Source organism: Haplochromis burtoni, unplaced genomic scaffold, assembly GCF_018398535.1.
Source record: "Haplochromis burtoni strain Fernald_Lab_line unplaced genomic scaffold, NCSU_Asbu1 Contig_361, whole genome shotgun sequence".
Lineage (NCBI taxonomy): Eukaryota > Metazoa > Chordata > Actinopteri > Cichliformes > Cichlidae > Haplochromis > Haplochromis burtoni.
In genome coordinates this window covers 99,680-120,007 of record NW_024582722.1, presented here as the reverse complement: position 1 = coordinate 120,007, position 20,328 = coordinate 99,680, and the positions used below count along the sequence as shown (strand labels likewise).

At 45.5% G+C, this 20,328-nt stretch overlaps 1 protein-coding gene across 3 annotated transcripts in view; it reads right to left on the bottom strand.

The window, feature by feature from the left end:
• slc36a1 (solute carrier family 36 member 1) overlaps positions 1-20,328 on the bottom strand; it is a 34,258-nt gene that overhangs the window by 6,357 nt on the left and 7,573 nt on the right. For 2 of the 3 annotated variants that reach the window (XM_005943786.3, XM_042228877.1), the window contains exons 6-11: positions 20,226-20,315; positions 19,879-19,963; positions 17,878-18,105; positions 16,887-16,985; positions 15,327-15,493; positions 12,937-13,106 (exon numbers count right to left, since the gene is read on the bottom strand). In XM_005943786.3, the coding sequence (XP_005943848.1) occupies positions 12,937-13,106; positions 15,327-15,493; positions 16,887-16,985; positions 17,878-18,105; positions 19,879-19,963; positions 20,226-20,315 (839 nt within the window). Of the gene's footprint in view, positions 1-3,142; positions 10,416-12,936; positions 13,107-15,326; positions 15,494-16,886; positions 16,986-17,877; positions 18,106-19,878; positions 19,964-20,225; positions 20,316-20,328 lie in introns of those variants that run through there. The other variant, XM_005943788.3, reaches the window with a different exon arrangement.

Genomic DNA, 20,328 nt, shown 5'->3' with positions numbered 1-20,328 from the left:
TCCACAGAGAAAACGGCTCAAACTGTGAAAGCAGTCATTAGCTTAAAGAAGTCTGTGCTGCGTTATCAACGAGCCAGAGCCAAAAAGTTCTCCGCCCATGAGCGCCACTCCAGAGACACACGCTCAGATTGATTTGGCCTCTGGGAGGGAAAACAAAGGTTATACTGCATTGTATACATTGCTCTGGTCAGGCATTTATCCCAGCTGTCTACTGTTTATATTTGATTCCTGCACAGTTGGTGTGGAGCACCCATAATTTCATTGTAAATGCACAATGCCAATAAAGGGCTATTCTACTCTACTCTACTTTTTTTGCATCAGTGGGTACTTTAGCAACACTCTTACTGGATCTCATTCTGAGAGAAAAAAAAAAAAAAAGGAGTTATATACAGGGAGTGCAGAATTATTAGGCAAATGAGTATTTTGTCCACATCATCCTCTTCATGCATGTTGTCTTACTCCAAGCTGTATAGGCTCGAAAGCCTACTACCAATTAAGCATATTAGGTGATGTGCATCTCTGTAATGAGAAGGGGTGTGGTCTAATGACATCAACACCCTATATCAGGTGTGCATAATTATTAGGCAACGTCCTTTCCTTTGGCAAAATGGGTCAAAAGAAGGACTTGACAGGCTCAGAAAAGTCAAAAATAGTGAGATATCTTGCAGAGGGATGCAGCAGTCTCAAAATTGCAAAGCTTCTGAAGCGTGATCATCGAACAATCAAGCGTTTCATTCAAAATAGTCAACAGGGTCGCAAGAAGCGTGTGGAAAAACCAAGGCGCAAAATAACTGCCCATGAACTGAGAAAAGTCAAGCGTGCAGCTGCCAAGATGCCACTTGCCACCAGTTTGGCCATATTTCAGAGCTGCAACATCACTGGAGTGCCCAAAAGCACAAGGTGTGCAATACTCAGAGACATGGCCAAGGTAAGAAAGGCTGAAAGACGACCACCACTGAACAAGACACACAAGCTGAAACGTCAAGACTGGGCCAAGAAATATCTCAAGACTGGTTTTTCTAAGGTTTTATGGACTGATGAAATGAGAGTGAGTCTTGATGGGCCAGATGGATGGGCCCGTGGCTGGATTGGTAAAGGGCAGAGAGCTCCAGTCCGACTCAGACGCCAGCAAGGTGGAGGTGGAGTACTGGTTTGGGCTGGTATCATCAAAGATGAGCTTGTGGGGCCTTTTCGGGTTGAGGATGGAGTCAAGCTCAACTCCCAGTCCTACTGCCAGTTTCTGGAAGACACCTTCTTCAAGCAGTGGTACAGGAAGAAGTCTGCATCCTTCAAGAAAAACATGATTTTCATGCAGGACAATGCTCCATCACACGCGTCCAAGTACTCCACAGCGTGGCTGGCAAGAAAGGGTATAAAAGAAGAAAAACTAATGACATGGCCACCTTGTTCACCTGATCTGAACCCCATTGAGAACCTGTGGTCCATCATCAAATGTGAGATTTACAAGGAGGGAAAACAGTACACCTCTCTGAACAGTGTCTGGGAGGCTGTGGTTGCTGCTGCACGCAATGTTGATGGTGAACAGATCAAAACACTGACAGAATCCATGGATGGCAGGCTTTTGAGTGTCCTTGCAAAGAAAGGTGGCTATATTGGTCGCTGATTTGTTTTTGTTTTGTTTTTGAATGTCAGAAATGTATATTTGTGAATGTGGAGATGTTATATTGGTTTCACTGGTAAAAATAAATAATTGAAATGGGTATATATTTGTTTTTTGTTAAGTTGCCTAATAATTATGCACAGTAATAGTCACCTGCACACACAGATATCCCCCTAAAATAGCTAAAATTAAAAACAAACTAAAAACTACTTCCAAAAACATTCAGCTTTGATATTAATGAGTTTTTTGGGTTCATTGAAAATATTTTCAATAATAAAATTATTCCTCAAAAATACAACTTGCCTAATAATTCTGCACTCCCTGTATATTCTGCACGCTACCTTCCTGCAGCAGCTGCACAGTTTGCCTGCTTTGGGTTGAAAACCTTATTTTGGGCTTTTTCCGGAGCAGAGGCCGGCCTTAGTGTGACACCTGGCCCGTGACTGAGCCTCGCTCCTCCTCTTCCTGATTTTCCCAGATGATAACTCTGCCCTGTTTATCCATATTCCATTATCTGCCATTTGAATCCTGGAAAGTCAGGCTGTACATCCTGCTGCTGTTACTTCACCTTACCCGTCTCCTTGAAATGACCTTTAGTATCACACGCTGGAAGATGCTCCACAGACGACGGGTTTTCCAACTTTAATATGGGAAAGCTGGCTGCGTGTCTCGAATATGAAAAGGATTGCTTCAGTTCTGCTCGTGGACAACTGCTGCTTCTTCAGTGTTTTTAGCAGGATAACAAAGCTCCATGTCTCAAAGCTCAGACTGGTTTTTATAACATGACCATGAGTTCACTGCACCCAGACGGCCTCACAGTCACAGATCTCAGCTGTGTAATGATGTCACAATGACGTCATAAAAACCCGGACCAAAATCCTCGAGGCTGAGCTCAGACACCCTTCAGAGGAAGCTCACTTCCGCCCTGTTATATCTTTCTGATGAGCGTGTGTTGCAAAAGTAGATGATGATTAAAACTTGAAATATTTACACCTGTTACAGTCACAAAGACACATTTGCAAACTCTCTTTGATGCTTTTTCACAGGAAGAGGCAGCGTACCTTAATTTTTTAGGACATGCCCAAAGCCCATCTGAGTAATTGCGACTCCAGCGAGGAATAAAAAGAGTTTTCACTTCAAGAAACATAAGTCTGCTTGAGGAGGGACTCCATCCAGAGATGAGCAAAAGTCTAAACATCTCCTTGCGATTCAATTACAAACTTTTGTCGGAGGGGGTGGATGTGTCCTCGGTAAACTGCTCTTTTAGATTGTACGGGAAATGGTTAGAATTTCCTCAGAAAATAAATGGATTATTTGAGCCTCTGGGAGTCACTGTGAGAGCAATCAAACTGGTCGGCCAGGTGGAGAAAGGATGCACAACCTCACAGTTACTGGTTCAATTTACCGTGGCTCATGGTCGTTTGAAATTACAAAGGTAGAAGGTAACAGAAGCCATCACTGCAGCTCCTCCTCCCCGTGGGCGAGTAGGGACTCATTTAATCTCGGGGGGGGGGGGGGGGGCGTCTCGAGCCTGCAGGGGCTGTAATCAATTTGGACTGACATGATTATTTCTTTTTATTCAACCACGAAAGCTTCTTTGAGCCATGACTGAGTTACAGACGGAGAAAGCACGATGTGATAAATGAAGTAAAAGTTGTCCGTCTCTCTGCCGCCATGCTACATCACTGCCATTTTGCTTCAGTTGCAGGGAAACAATTACTTCCTGTTAATGAGAAGCTTTACGGTGTCTGCATCACAGAGAACTGCAGGAGTCACAGAGAGAGCTTTCTCCGTTTAGAAATCACTGAGATTCAGACAAGCACCGGCAGCGAGACAACGTGCTCTCGAGGTAAACAACACCTTCCCCGTGCTCTCCGTCCTCAGGTAGACCATCGCCACGTGAATGTCCGTGACCCTGTCGGACGTTTTAGGAGCACTTTGTCTCCCTCGTGGCTCAGACTCCACATGAAGGCAGCGCGACAGCTCTTCCTGCGTCTGACACTCAGGGCTCCCTGAAGTCATCACAAACACTTGTTTACTTCTTTAAATGCTATAATCTCACTGCAAACACTCACTGCCTAATTTATCCTGCCATGATGCTCTCAATATTTTCCATTCTGCTCCTTTTTCTACTGACTTAATGCCGGCAATTGCACCCACACCCGTGGTTAAAATATCGCTGTAACTACAGGAAACGCCAGAAGAAGAAAAGCCCAAACGAGCGTGACGCTGGAAGCTGCACGCACATGCTCCTCTTTGTGTTTCTCTCTCTCGTCTTTCTCTCAAACAGCTGCTGACTTCAGTTATCGGCGTCTGTGACAGGGAACAGGTGAAGAAGAAACATCCAGCGGTGTGTGCGGTGCTCTGTGCAGCTTTGATGAGGAGCTTGACCCGATTAAAACAGACTTGTTGGAAACATACACCTGAGTGTTTGTTCTAAGCGCAGAGTTGGCCTCGAGCAGCCGCTGGATTTCCTGCCAGAGCAGTTTAATAAGCATCAACCTGGCTGGTTACAGCGAGTGCACGGAGGCGTTCGCCCGCAGCTGCAAACACGACAGTTGTGGGAAACCACTGCTCTGTGGCGTGCAGCCGTGAGGGAGGGGATGATGGATGCGGCTCCATGTATAAATGTGAGCTCTAAGAAGTTCAGTTCAGTTCATTTTTATTTCAAACATATACATTCACCAACATTTTATAATATCATCCCATGCAGTTGTTTGAAAAGGAAAAGTGATGAATCTCAGACAACAGCAGCAGGCAGCAGCGAGAGGAGAGGGAAACGCTCTGATGCGGTCTCACATGATTCCCTCCTGTTCTAAAAGCAGCAGCAGGTTTAACACAGAAACTCTGATTTTAAACTTAACAATCCAGATGTGACACAAGTGCAGACCTTCAGCAACAGTGCAGTTTATACACAGTGTCCTACAATCTGATCACAGACACTGAGGACCCTCCTGATTCACCCGTCTTTCAACAGTCGAGGTCTTCAGCTCCGTCCTTTTCTCCATTAACTCATCACCTTCTCGCGGTGCTAGCCTCAGGGCGGGACTGAAACTTCAGCTTCAGACATGGAAAAGTCGTGAATTTTTTTTTTTAAGCTCGTGTCTCATCCCGCAGCGCACAGCTGAAAACAAGCATGACAAACAGGAAAGAAATTCTCACACACACACACACACACACACACACACACCTCTGTCCTGCCCGGCAAACACAACCTCTGTTAACTGTTATGAGTGAGAGGGCGCCTGACACAGACGCAGAGAGCTGGGGAACCTGCCAAAGCTACCTGTAATCACACTGAAGTGGACTTCCTGTTCACTTGGCTAATCAAAGTGGCCTTTCATGTTCCTTTTTCGTGCAGCACCGGGGTTCTCTCCCAGGCCCACCATGAGTGGCTTTGACACACAGCAGGGGGGGGGAAAAAAAAAAAAAAAAAAAGAAAAGAAAATCATGGTGTCTAACTCATTTAGATTCACCACAACAAACAGCAAAAATGCCACATTTTGCTCGTATTTCCTGACTGTAGCTCAGGTGGTAGAGCAGGTCAGCTATTAACCGGAAGGTTGGTGGTTCGATCCCAGGCTCCAAGGCCCAAATATCCTTGGGCAAGATACTAACCCCATGTTGCTCTCCGATGCACCCATTGGAGTGTGAATGTGTATAATGTTAGACAGTAAGCACTTCACAGTTTAGAAAAAGTGAATGGGTGTGATTGGGTGAATGAATTAGTTGTATAAAAGCGCTTTGAGTGCTCAGAGTAGAAAAGCACTATGTAATTACCAGTCCATTTACTATTCAAGCAAAGGCCTTTAAAAAGGCTGAAAACATAAAACCAAGTGAAACAGATTCATCACCCCACTCTCTGTAAAACTGACAGACGTGAAAGGAAGTTTTACAACATACCTTCCACAGTCAGTAATTTATGCTTTCATCCATCAACTACCGCAGAGATCCTGAGCTGCTCCCAGACCAGCAGAGAGTCTACCACAGGCCTGTTCCCAGAAACCAGATGCTGAACCATCAAACATGGCTGTGCACCGCCTGCACGTCAGAGTCCCTCCCCTGCCTCAGATGCTGTAGTGAGCCACCCTAATGAGGAAATTCATTTCAGCCCATTCTAATCCCAGTCTTACTCTTCAGCCTCTACCCAGACCCCTAACCCCATCCCCACAGGTGTGGACTCTGTTGGATCAGGCCTCTGTTCATCTCAGCAGACAGATAAAGTGTCTGCATCATTGCAGACGCCGGGGCAAACTCTCCCATCGCTCATGGATACAATAGGATCCCTCCACCTGCCTCACACACCCGGAACAGAAAAGATTTTTACTGGCTAATCCAAGTACTTCATTTGTTTCACTGCAGCCTTCACACTCTGCAAAGCCATGCAATGGGCCCTTTAGCAGGCCTCCGGGCCACATGTATGACACCCCTGATACAGAGTACAACAGGCGATGGGGAGGGAAAAACAACCAACACGTGTGGGGTGCCCGAGACGCTGACTGGCTGACCGTTGACGTGCTTATCTGCAGGAAAAACACATCCACTGCATTTTAATCTAACATTCTGAAGCATGAGAAGTGGAGGAGAGGAGGGTGGAAGTGCAGGAGGATGGAGTTGCAGGGCAAGCCTGACCTTCCCCACCCAGCAGGAGGTCTGTGCTAAAGACAGAAATCCTCAGGCTGACCTCTCTACTTGCAGCCCAGCTCTGCTTGCTGTGTCTCTTTTAGCTCAGAGAGCCGATGGTTTGGTTAAAATGTGCGACGTGCAGAATCATTTCTCATGTGTGACCTTTAGGGTCGATTATCAGGTGAAACCTGTATTCTCCGATCTCACAGTGGGAGCTCAGTGATGCAGTGATGCAGTGATGCAGCTCTATATGGTCAAAAGCATGTGGACGCCTGACCACATGCAGCTTTCATGATTTGGAAAAACAAATGCAAGGAATAGTTTGGGTTAGTGGATAAGTGCTGTGAGCAGGTAGCGTTACACCCCACACTTCCAGAAACAAGCGGAAAGACTCAACGCTTGTGCCGCTCGCTAAAACAAAGTGCTTCCCTTTGGCAGCAACCGGACGCGGTTCACCGTGACATGAAAACAGTTTTACCGTTCATGTCAGCCAACAGGAGGGAGGGGTCACCTGATAGCTGGAGTTGAACGTGACTCAGTCATGCAGTGTGAAGTGGATTTTTCACTGATGTTTAAATATTTATCGGTTTCTCATCTTTGCATAAACTGTATGTGTATTAATGCCGCTTCCTGCATGCTGTGAATAAACCAGCGTGACCTCTCATTTATAGCCCGGCTTGTCTTTTTCCCTGCGGTGGTCTGAAATGTTTCGGCCCGGCAGCACCAGAGACAGATTGGGTCCTGTCTCAGAGATCGGTGATGATGTGAGGGTGAACACTCTCTGCAAGGAGACGCTGACTGGACTGCCCAAAGCGCTGACCTCAACCCCTTCCAGCACATTTGGGATAAGCTGGAACCCTCCTGGTCTTATCGTCCCGCATCAGGATCTGAGTAATGCTCTTGAGGCCACGTGGGAACACATGCCTGCAGCCGGGTCCCCAAATCTGCTGCACAGCCCGGAGCCAGACGAGTTTAATGCCAGTGTGGTTCTCAGTCATGGACTGCACCTCATTTCCAATCTATCTGAATTTGATTGAGTTAGAAAATTCTCTTTTCACATGGAAGTAATGAAAAAGGACATTTCCATTTCATTTTAAATTCAGTTAATTAACCTCTGAAGACACTTTCACTGCTTTTCCTCTCCACGTGACTACGTTACTTCCTCTAAAAATACACGCTGCTCCATGTCAGATCTTTGACTCAGTTTGTCAGAGTCACAGCGTGGCACAGGTGAGCCGAAACAGGCGCAGGAAGCAAAGGCCAGAGGAATCCGTAAAAGGTGAACGTGTGCACACATCATGTTTGTGAAAGGGTAAAAATACGACAGCCGGCAACACGCAGCACAAAGTCCCAGTGGCACACCACCTCTGTGCCAAAGCGTTGTAAGAAACAACAAAGAGAAGAAGAAGAGAAAGCTCACGCGACGTCCACACGTCCTCTCTCGTTCCCATCAACAGCTCAACAGCACATGCTAGCTGCTCAGCTGCAGCCTGTGGCAAAGTGACTCAGTCAAAGGAAGCACGCTCAGCGCCACGGCGAGTCTCGGCACACACGGCCACGCGGTGAGGGTTAACGAGGAAGCTGACCGTTAATGAAGAGGGAACGTCTGCTTCTGTCACAGCCCCACACACACACACACACACACACACACACACTTACTTCAAGTTTAACCATTCATCTGGTCCAGTTTGACATGATTGAGACCCAGGAACTGCTGACTGCTGTCAAACATAAGGCCCGGAGGCCAGAACTGGCAAGGCAAAAAGAGTCCAATCTGGCTCACACCATGGCTTTGGAATACATGACAAAGCGTGTAAACTTTGGACTTTTATTTGCCTCCGAAATAAAAACTACACCGGAGTAACTGAGCACAAAAAAGTTTTTGTTTTTAAAAAGAACGGAGATGAGATGTAAACAAACAAAAATCTTGTGTTTTACTTTTTAAATAAAGTTTTCTGCATACGTATTTCTTACAGTTGTGCAGTTCCTGCAGCCGCGGTTCTTCATCATGTAGAAAGTCGTGCTTTTTCTGAGACTCTGACAGAAGGGGCGGTTATAGCGCTCGCTCCTCGAGGCTACAGTCCAAATGAAGTGAGCCGGTCTGGCTTATTGAGGATCAGAGTGGGCTCTAATGGCTCATTGTGGGAAACAAGTTCCTGCTCAAGGTTAATAAACTAAGCTTCGGTGCAGTCGTTTAAAGAGCCCGCGACCTCTGAAGCGTTTCTACACTATTTAGAACCTCGTATTATTAAAGAAGATGTTTTGTTGCTTTGCAGACAACACTCACAGCTTCTTCCTCAGACTTCAGACATGTTAGAAACCTGTTTTAAGAATGAAAAGTGGAAGCTGAAGCTTACAGTGGTATGTGACGCAGCAGAGTGCCGATGCACATCTTCATCTCCAGTCCCAAAGCAGAGGCTCTTCTTCTCATGTGTGTGGCTTTTTGGCATTTCTAATGTGATCAAACGGCAACAAACGAGATGTGGCCTTCAGGTAATCAATGTGAGACACAGCAACATAACAGCATCGACTGTAAGGAACACGGCCAAGTCGTGTAGCATTCCCACTGCTGCCACTCAGAGGCTCGCTGATCCCCAGCAGCAGTCGCAGCTACGTTGAGTTCCTGCGCTTGCCCGCCATCTCTCTACTAAATTAGAATAGAGTGCTCACTTCAAAAGAAATCTGCCTGCGCTGAAATGAACTGACCTTTCGTGCAGGAGTGCAAGTCAGAGTGACGCTCAGCAGAGTGAGAGGGAGCGTTTGCTCAAGGCCGTCCACTTTTAACTCTAATCTGCCCGAGAGCTCACGCGGAAGCACGCGAGACTTGGCTGTCCAGCAGCTCTTAGAGCGCCAAACACATTTGGCACATCAGTCAAAATCACTTCCTGTGACATTTTCCATCTTTGACCGATCACACTGCAGACAGATGGCTGCAAATGTAAAAACAGCAAAGAGCGAGCGTTTCGAAGACTGAGACGCAAGTCTGAAGGTGACTCACCTCTGCTCTCCTCGAGTATCAAAATTTAAGGCCGACTTTCTTTGTTTTCAAACCATTTAAACCACTTTAGAAGAGCAATGCAGCACCTCTGTATAATCACACACTACACACATCAGTCACTAAAATACAGAATACAGCAGGAGACAGTCTCAGAGGCATCCTCAGAGCATCTACAGACAACAGCGTGCTGCCCCAGTCTCATCTCGTATTTACATTCAAAAGCTAAAGTAATCTCCTGCTCACACATGTGCACGCAGTAGCAGCACCGTCCCTGCTGCAGCCCCCCCTCCTTTATCACAGCATCCAGCAGAGAATCCCACCGGACGCTCGGGTGTTTTGATTTCTCCTCCCGTTGCTGAGCGTGGCTACACTCATAGGACAAACGAGCTGCAGACAGCCGGTGCGCGCGCACGCGCGGGATGTGTGTGCAGAAACCGACAGAGTGAGGCAAATTCCATCTGCATAATTCAGAGGCAATGAAGTAAATGAAGATCAACAGTGAGGAGTCATTCATGTGGAGAGCAGCGAGGATGACCTGAGAGCAGGAAACGGTATTCATCTTAAACAATCCGATAAAGCGCCCACGTTACAAAGACCTGAGGCTCCTCCCATGACCAGCGTTTCCATCAAATTAACATCTCCACATGTGACGCCTCTACAGACAGTGAAGCCTGCTGGATTTATGGGTTACCTGCTGCACTACCGCAGTGATGTTCGTGGATTCTCCATGTGCCATTCTTCCAGATGTTTAAGCTTCTCTAACAGCGAGCAGGAAGCTCATCTCAGCTGTCACGCAGTTTCAGTATTTTTTAAATAATAGAGCCTTTTAATGATTCTCTCCCATCATTACAGGAGATGATCATACAACAGGTCAGAGGTCCATTTTTACCTGATACCAGGATCACCTTCTACCCCGATTCCTCCTGGGTACAGTTCTGCAGTACTTTTAGAGTCACCTTTAGAGTCCGTGTGGAGAGCACACCTGAGCATCACACTTTTTAACATAACAGACCCAAGAGGGCTCAGTCTTATTGTTGGATGCAGAAACTGTATTTATTGATTACTTTAATGGCCGTTATAAATATGAAAATGATCAGTCTGTACTTCAGTGAAGATTCATCATCATCCAGTGTCCTGATCCTAACCTTGAAGCCGGCAGATGTTGAGCAGCTGATGGAGGAGACCAACAATAAACAGCTGGTAGTTGACGTTAACTACCAGTTAAGCAGCAGGGAGAGAAAGTCTGTTTCTGTGCTTCCAGTCTGTAAGGTCTGTGAAAGGATAAATACACCCCCACTTTCAAGAACTACTCTGCCTTTAATGTAAATATAATGATCCCTCAATAGGTGGAAGTGTGCCCCCTGCTGACTTCAGCGTGACTCAGCAGCGGTGCACACAATCAGGCACGAGCCTGCAACACAGTTAGAGAATGAGCGGTCATGGCCAGATGAGAATCGATTGCAATTGGAGGACTACTGTAGCTATAAATAGCCTGGCGGGGCTATTACGGGGAACTGTTGGCTACTGCTGGAAACCCGGAGGAGGGAGAGGATCAGGCGAGGGAACGCATGTGAGACACGTGGCTTCGTTGTCCCTTCACTCGCCACCTCAGAGGGAGACCAGACAGGATGTGTTTATCAGCTAAAGCTGCACCCACAGTTGGTCAGTGCTAAGAATCATCCAATCATAATCCTAAAACAGGCACTCAGATGTCCTGGGCGGTACCGTAACCTTAGAGCAGCCATGTTATTGGTCAGATAATGTCATTAAAAGCACAAACGCGTGTCCCAGATGTCCAGTCCAGGGACTCCAGTTAGCTGAGGTGAAGCCTAGCAGACAGCTAGCAGCTACAGCCACCTGTCAGTCAAAGAGGCCTTGTACAGCTGTTATGAGGGTGAAATTATCTACAGAGACCAAAACAGTCTGTACCAGCGTGTAAGCATGTTTCTTTTAACACGGGAGTCTATGGGAGTGGCTCATTGCTGCCTCTGCTGGACACCAGAGGAACTGCAGCCAAACTTTTCCTTGTGAACATTTTTAGATTTTTATTTAGTCCAGGAGTAGTAGTAGTAGTAGTAGTAGTAGTAGTTGCTGCTACTACTACTACTACTACTACTACTACTACTACTACTACAACAGATCCTGAGCTCACAGTCTCAGTCACCTCCTTGTGTGCAGGTTCATTCAACAAGTACAAATGAGTCTTTTTCATGTATGTCTGCTGTTTTTTTAATCCTCTCTAATTCATTAGAAACAAACAGGGATGTTCCAGGTACTGTGGACTCTCTGCATCTGTGGAAGTACCTGGAACTGATTAGCCACATAGGGGCTCGAGTCAATAGTTCCACAGGAACCAGAACCACGTCCAGGTAATCAGCTGAAACGACTGTTACTGACGGGATTAAAGAGCAAAACTCAGCAGCAGCGACCTTCTAATGGGACACTTCTGTTACTATGTCTAAGAGTAAATTACTCTGCTGCCCCTTTTAGCTCCGCTCTGGATAAAAGCACAAAGACAAGAGAGGAGCAGATTGTACACGTGCTGTTTGCCTCATTACGGCTTGTTAAAGAGCCTCATTTGTCAGCGGAGCCTTGGCTGTGGTGCAGACTCAGTTTTCTTTGCAGAAATAAGCCTAATAAAAATACAATAAAGGAGGCGCCTCACAGAAGTACACTCAGGAGCAGCCACACCGCTCGCTCTGCTCTCCTGCGTCAGCACACACCACTAACACGGGCCGGAGCTGATGGCAACTCCAAAAGCAGACCTTTCATCTGCTGTTAAAGATACACGACAATTTCACATCAACCTAAAGCCATGCTGCTCTGTGAAGCTCTGCAGTCTGAAGACTACAGAGAACAGAATCAAAGAGGTTGAACACAGAAACAAGCAAGCATTCCCACACCAGACCCAGGATGCTCCTCCTGCCTGGATTGGCTCGCCCGGAGTCATCCTGGTCTGATACCTCCTGGGGGAAGAGCTCAGAGGAAGACCTCGCATCCCCAGATGGGGTTTGGTGACAGTCACGACAGTTAAACGGTGAGAAAGGGAAAGTACCAAACTGCTTATAACAGATCGGGGTCTTTGGTCTGGGTTTGTTCTCTAAAGAACAAAGGCAGAAATTAGATTTCTTTAAATTGATTCCCAGCACAAGCAGTAGCTGAGATGATGCTGACAGTGTTTAAAAACCACGACTCTGCTCAGAGAGCTCACATTAGAAATGCATGAAGGAAAATCTGAGCAGAGGAGTGGAAATCAGCCCATGCTGTGACTCAATGTGAAGAATAAACATACAGCGGATATAGTGGTGGGTCGTGTGATTAGGTAGAGGAAGGGTCCATGACCCTCTTGGGGACACCTCAAATCTGGGAGTTTCCACCAATTGTCCAGATGCTTTTCTTTCCAAGCACCTTGGATGACGATGACCTGGATGAGTGAGAACCTTCACGAACATACAGCAGACACTTTAACCCACATGTCTGAGAATTGATTGCACAAATAACAGTAAGAGGACGAGTTCCTTTGTAAATCCCGTGACAGCATAAAGTCGATCGTGCGTGCTGACACGCGTGCCATTTATATTCATACATAAGAAGGCTCGGCTCTCGGTCTGAAACATGTTGCAGTTGAGCCTGACATCGTGTGCAGATTTAACAGCCCGCCGCCCGACACCGCAGACCTGCTCGTACTTACACGTGAAGATGACCATGACAGCACGCAGCAGTAGGTCGATGGCGGTGTCCCACTGATCTGGCACGCAAGCCACCATGGATGGTATGAGGATTTCTGCTGGGACATAGAACTGCAGGGCGAAGGTGATGAAGATCCCGAAGCAGTACAGGAGCTTCACGACCTGGTACATCCTGGAAAATGGGGAGGAAGGAGTGGAAGGAGTCAAGTAATGTGTGGAAAAATGTGACCTATCCCGCTCATTTGCTTATTTTTACTCCTAGATTCTCCTAGAGTAGCTTTGCATGACTCATAGTTCAAAATAATGCTATGTTTTAAACAAGCCATTTCGCCTCCCCACTCTTTGAGTGAACTTTCTTCTGATTGGCTGCCACTCACCTACAGACAGTTTAAAGAGCAGGTAGGTGGAGCTGGAGAGGATTTCCACTCTCACCAAGGCAGAGAAAAACCCTTTGAGGTTGAGTGTTTATTTCCTCAGTGTCCCGCTGGAGAGAGGGGGTAGCTTGTGTGCCCCTGAGCCAGATAAGAGCCATAAAACTGATTTAAAACCTGATGCAGCTGTCACTCTGATCTCAGCATGCTCTGCACTTTTGGAGACTCAGTCAATCCACCACCGCTCACTTTCTACATCACTGAGCTGCTGCATGACGCTTGTAGGGGCTACTGGCACGTCTCCGCCTTCACGGTGAAATTCAGAGGTCAAGAGGACAGAGTCCTCCTGATGCCCCCGATTGAGGCAACAAGCCAAAATGTGTCATTTCAACGCTGAGGGAAAATGAGTGGTGGCACATACTTTTGCACACTGCTGCTGTCTGCATGTTCCCACCTTCGATGTTACTGGATTCTCACTGGCCCCCTACTCTCAGATATAACCTGCTCTAGAGCTTGTGCAGCATGTGAGCACAGAGCCAGGAAACTGAAGGAGAAACCAGTAACAGCAGCTCTCACCTGGACTTACTAAAGTAATGTAAACACATTCAGATCCATGGCTTCCTGATTCATTCATCATGCAGTGTCTGCAGGTTTCCTGATGCAAATACAAAAAGCTGTGGATGTGAAGCATCAGCTCTGAGTATCTATCTATCTATTAGGGGTGCAACGATACACAAAATTCACGGTTCAGTTCGGTTCGATACTTTGGTGTCACGGTTCGATATTTTTTCGATACAAAAAAATGTTCATGCCTTTTTAATTTGTCATTTATTAAAATTATAAATATATATTTTAACTCAAAAGTACAGTTTTTAAATTTAATGTTGCTGAAACAACAAAGTAATAAAAAATAAATCTATCTGATCGAGGAAATCACTCATCTTTGGAAAAGAGAGTTTATTACAGAGAAATGGCTCTTTCCAAAATAAAAGCTATACTATACGCTTCTTCTGGGCTATATTCTCAGCAGCATATTAAACATATCAGGTCCCCATAAGGAGAATCATGTGCTAACGGCTGTCTAAATGACTCGGGTAAAGTTTGTAGCATGCATGTTGTTTTTGTCTGCTTCCACTTGTCTTTGCACTAGGATGCTGTCGGAGTAAATGTGCACGGCCAACACGTTAACGAGCTAACTGCGCTAACACACTAGTTCCCACCACATGTAATTGAGCATTGCGTGGCACATCCAACATACTGTTTTACTTTAGTCCATGACTGCGCTTACCTTCAGGGTCATACGTCACATGAAAACCAAAATAGTTCCAAACGCCAGATCTGAATGAGGGTGGGGGAGGTTCAATTTGCCATGTTGCAAGGAGAGCTTAACTTCTGTCTCGCTAGCTTGCCCTGCGCTCAATGAATCTGCGCTCGACAGTGCAGCCATAGATTCATTGAACGCTCAACACAGACAGCATCGTCAGAAGGAAAGTTGATAAAATAAATTAAAAATTTTGTATTGTTCGATACATATGCGTACCGAACCGAAAGCACTGTATCGAACGGTTCAATATCGATACGAGTATCGTTGCACCCCTACTATCTATGGGTCTAAAACACAGCAAAACAGGTTTTAATATTTTAATGAGACACTGGGTCCCAATCCTGCCACCTTTCTTCTAAACAATGAAGATTTAAGTCTCTTTGCTCTTCGGCACATCGCATCTGCTGAGTCTGGACGTTCCACACTGTGCTTCAGTTTAGGAGGTTTGGACTTGTGTATTGAGACGCACCTGCACCACAAACACACACAATAGTTTGTGTTCCTGGAGGTTTGAGGCAGTGACACAACAGGAGGAGATGTTCTTGGGTGGAGTCATCTGAGTGCACAGCTGACTCCACCCATCCCGTGGTGTCTTATGTGATTCTCTGAGTGCTGCAGGACATTAACCAGCACAAATGTTTTTAAACATGCCGACTCGACTCGATTTCTAATCCTGGGCGTTGTGGCGGTATCTCACCAGCAGTTAGGTAGGTTCAGTGTGATGCTGCCGCCGATGTGCTCTCCAAAGCACATGTATCCTATGGTTCCCAGGCTGATGTAGAGGAAGGTGACGATGCCCATGCCCAAATAGAGAACCTGGGTGAACCTCTGAGGCCTCTGCATCTTGTTCTCCAGGGGCAGAACCTGCAGAGAGAAACGCTGTTAGCGGGACATTTCAGTGACACGTGAAGGCTCAGTGGTGTCTGCTCACACTGTGATGCCCTGAAAGCTCGCCATTGTCTGCAGGAAGCTTTGCTTTTTTATAAACCAGATTTAACTGAATTAAATGGAGCTTTTGGAAAATTGAGCTTATCAGCCAGGCTTCATCATTATAAAGACAAGCTTCACTGCATGGACAGGAAAAAGGCCAACTCTGAAACACACGTGTCTGCAGGGCAGATGTTAGCGAGAGTCATACGATGCTTTGAAAAATGTCAAAATGAGGCAAATGTTCTTAAATAAACATCAATAAAGTGAAATAATAACATATCAATAATGTATCTGTAATGAGTACTTGTGACATTAACACTGGGTTACACACCGTGTGTGCTTCAATGGTCACCGGTGAGCGGCGGTGGACTTTAAACGCTCTGAAATCGGACGACTGATTTTGACTCACGTTGTGCTTCATACTGTGAATACCTTCCAGCTCTGAGCGTACACAAGGGTGGGTGCAAATCTGGCACTTTAAAAAAAATATATTTTTTGGCCTTTTTCTGTCTTCGACAGATACAGAGAAGACTGACCGGAAAGTGGAGGGAAACATGCGGCAAAGGGCCGCGGGTTGGACTCGAACCCGAGCCGGCTGCTCTCAGTCATGTGGCATATGGTCGCCTGCTCATCCAAATATGGCACTTTTTAATTCAAATATGACAGTATTAGAAAATGACTGAAGGAGTCACAGCTTGAAGGTGAGCCTGGCCTATGTAGCTAACAGGAGACCTTTCATATGTTGACACGAGCCCTCAAAGTTTACCCAGAATGCACTTTATTACTCTGACAGGTGACTCACACTGACACTCGCAGCTGCACAGATTCCAGATCTGTGACACGTGATATGTGCTGCACTGATGAAGACACGATTAAAAAGCACCGTCTCTGTGTTATATGGGCCTGTAAATCTGAAAATATTTATAGTGATATCAAAGTTGCACCTGCATTAATTGCACAGTCAACAGTATTATCACATCTGAGCGTGACGTAGGTGAACACGGGGATTTTGACAGAGTAAAATCATTCACAGACTTTACATTCCACACTCTGTTATTAAAAATGGTCAGTGGGACGTGCTGGTGTAATCCCCCTCTTTCTGGAGCCCTGCTGCTCTCCTATCTCCAGCCCCCCCACCCCCACCCACCCACAGCAGCCTGATGCATGATGCCTCATTTGCATAAAGAAATCCAACGGTAATGCAGGGGAAGATAACAGTGCCGTTTATAATCCACGTAATCGATGCACACAGGTGTTTCACATTGATACAGTCATAAAGTTTTCGGCAGCACATGCGTGAATGTGTTACCATCAGCCACTCACTCACCACTCCAATGCCTTCGAAGGCAAAGATGGCCGTTCCGAAGAAGAGAGGGTAGTCTTTAGCTCTGCCAACTTTTGGGAGGTCAGTGGGGTTTGAGATGTTCTGTAGAGAAACAAAACAAAATAGATCCACAGCCAGTTAGAGCTGTTCTTCAACTAATCGCATCCTCGCTACTCTTAACATGATTAGCCGAGAAAAAGCTGCACAATGAAAATGAACTGCTGCAGACTTAAAAATTACAGATGGAGTGAGGTGTTAAATGTTATCTGCACGACAGCCCTGTTCTTCACAACAATACAAATAAGAGAGCATCCGCTCAAAGAGCTACACGCAAGCAGCTCGGCCAGCTGTGTCAGACACATGCCATTATTTCTTTATCTTTTGGCTCTTATTTTGAAAATTCAAACTCTGGTCTGGGACATGAATGATTCTTTTTCTACTGCGAGATGGAGGGTCACCTAAGCACTAAATGTACTACCTGTGCATGATTTATTATAAAGCATGTGTGTGTGCAGGTATCTGCAGAGGAGCACCGAGTTAACCTTCTGTCTGCAAACTTTGACTGGATGATGCATTTCATTAAAAAAGGTCAGCAGGATGAGCCCAAACCCTGAAAACTATCTGAAGTGATTAAAAAAGTACATTATTATTATCATCATCATCATCATCCTGGTGTTCAAATCAGAGCTCATGCCGAGAGGAAAAAGTCCCACCGAGCAGCAGAAGATCCAGAGTGTTTTCAAAGCTGCTAGTGGCCTTTATGCTCTGCTTATCCCCAAATGTGCTGCTCAGATGTTCCATCAGCCACAGTCATCTCACAGGCTGCACGCACAACCTTCTCCACCACGCGCTGCTGCTGCAGGGAGCTCTTACTTATCCAGGTAACAAACAAGCTTCTGCTCAATGTCACAACTTAATGAGACCACAGAGAGTGAAAAACGAGGCTACAACCTTGACTGAAGGCAATCGAATCAGAGAGAAACCTGCGGCTCACCGTGAGTGAGTAGTAGTAGATCAGGAACAAACTGGCCGTCATGGCCACATTGGCCCCCAGAGAGAACGGGGCCAGGCACTTCAGGTTGCGGATAAAGACCAGCAGGATGATGGCAGGCAGAAAGCAGAGCATGTATAGGCGGGAGTCAAAGCTCGGGACCAGGACCTGGGTCTGGTTGGTGTAGTTCGTCTGGCAGCTGATGGTGGTGGCGTTGGCAGCTTCTACCACCTGGTGAAGGCAGGTCAGATAAAGAGAGGATGATGCTCATTCCGCTAAAAAAGGTCTTAAACACCAAAGGAGTGATTACAACCCAGGACTGGATAGAGATCGTCTGCAGGCTCAAACCAATCAGAGCTGGAGCTCGGGCAGTGTGTGCAGGTTTTCTGAGACATAAAATCATACGAAATTCTCACTGAAAATAAATAACAGAGCAAATATCACGTGTCTTTCAAAGTAAGAGCATGGAGCTTGTCCACCTGGAAATGGAATGTGTTGTGTTCTCCGAAGGTTGAAAACTGTGGATATTCCAGGTCTGTTTGTGTCATGTTTGTGCTCAGCTCTTCAACACACGGCTCTGTATTTACTGAGCCGAGTCAGTCTGAATCTCTGAGTAAAATCACCGCCCACCAGATGTTTGACTGCTGCTTCAGCAAAAATGAGCGGACACAAAATACATGCAGGCGGCGCCCCCTAGTGGCTAAAAACTGAACTACACAAACTGAGCCTGTCTTGATCGCCATCATTTCCAAATTCAAATTTTATTTGTCACGTACACAGTCATACACAGTACGATATGTAGTGAAATGCTTGGACAACTGCTCGTGACCTAAAGAAAACAAAAAGGAAAAGGCTATGAATAAGATAGGAAATAAATATGAAAAATTAAAAAGGGTAAATTTAACTAGGAAGGAATAAAATATAAATTAAGGTTAAAAATGAAATAACTGTACAACACAAATTAGAATGAAGGGTAAATTTAACTGGGAGAATAAGATAAAATATATAAATTAAAGTTGAAAATAAAATAACTGTACAACAAAATACACAATATAGAACTATATAAGAATGTATGAAGAAATATAAATAAATATATACACAATAACAGCAGCGTGATTTAAGTAATGAAGTGAAAACAATGTCCAGAATGTCCAGTGTGTGTAAGAACTGTATGTGTGGGTCAGTACTGTGTGGTACCATCACCACACACACACACACACACACACACACACACTCCCTGCTGAAATAAGTGATAATAATCTGATTTTCCTCCATATCAGTGTGTTTCATGGTCTTCTATTCTCTCAGTAAAGACAAAACCACAGGAGTATGAACCGAACATAATTAAATATTTACTCATGCAAACATCCATAAAATTATTAGATCATGTGTTTACTCTACAGTCAGTCTGTCTGCACTTTCTTTAAACTGAGGCAGGTGGATGAAGCTCAGCGTGCCTCCTCACGCTTGGCCTGATAGGACAGATTACTTCTGGAGAACTTTTTCAGGTTTTCCATGAGTGCAAAACTTTGCAAAAATTTGTTGTAACATGGCACAGCCTTCTGGGTGGCTGACCTGCATGCAGGGGTTTGATCTGGAGTTATTACAGCTTTCCATTTTTTTATTTTTATTTGAATGTATCTTTAAATCTTTCATTTTCACTTTAAAAGTATCCTAGAAGCTAAACTAAAGTTTCACTTTTAGTTTTTATAACTTTCAGAGTCAGTCTTGTTTGGTTTTTTTTATGAAGAAATGATCCGTACTGATTTATGAAGTTCAGATCAGTTAAACAAAACTAAAACATCTGTGAGGTCACTGAGGTCACACTGGCTGCAGCTCTGTGGTTATCAGCCCAATAAACACCACAGGTGAAAATCACATGGTACAAAAACACCTCACTCTGTAACGCTGACAGGGACAATTAAACTGTGTCTGTGAGTGTGTGTGTGAGTTTGTGAATGTCGGTGAGTCTGTGAGTGCATCTGATTATGTGAGTGTGTTGACCTGCTTGACGTTGTCACTGAGGAAGACGAAGTAGACACAGCAGAAGCCCAGCTGTGTGATGATGAGGAACAGGTTGACGGTCCGCCTGAGCGAGACGATGAAAAAGTTAAAACACAGAACAGGACGACGTCTCTCTGATCACATCTTTAATTCTTTGAGGTTCACAGGTCTGAAAGAATTTCCTTTCCTTAAAAAAAAAAATTTACGTTTTTTTTTGTTATTTGTTTTTTTTCTTACGCCTGTGGGACTAAATCTGACATCTTTACATGTTTTACATATTAAAATTAATTTGTTTTCTTGACGCATCTAAAGAAACACCGAGCAGAACAGGTGAGCATGTTTCTTACTTTCCCCACTGCGAATGTCGCCTCAGCCACGGCACGTTTTCCATCCCGTACTGCACAGCCTCGCCGTAGGTCAGAGATGGTCGGTTCATCCTGCGGGGGGGGG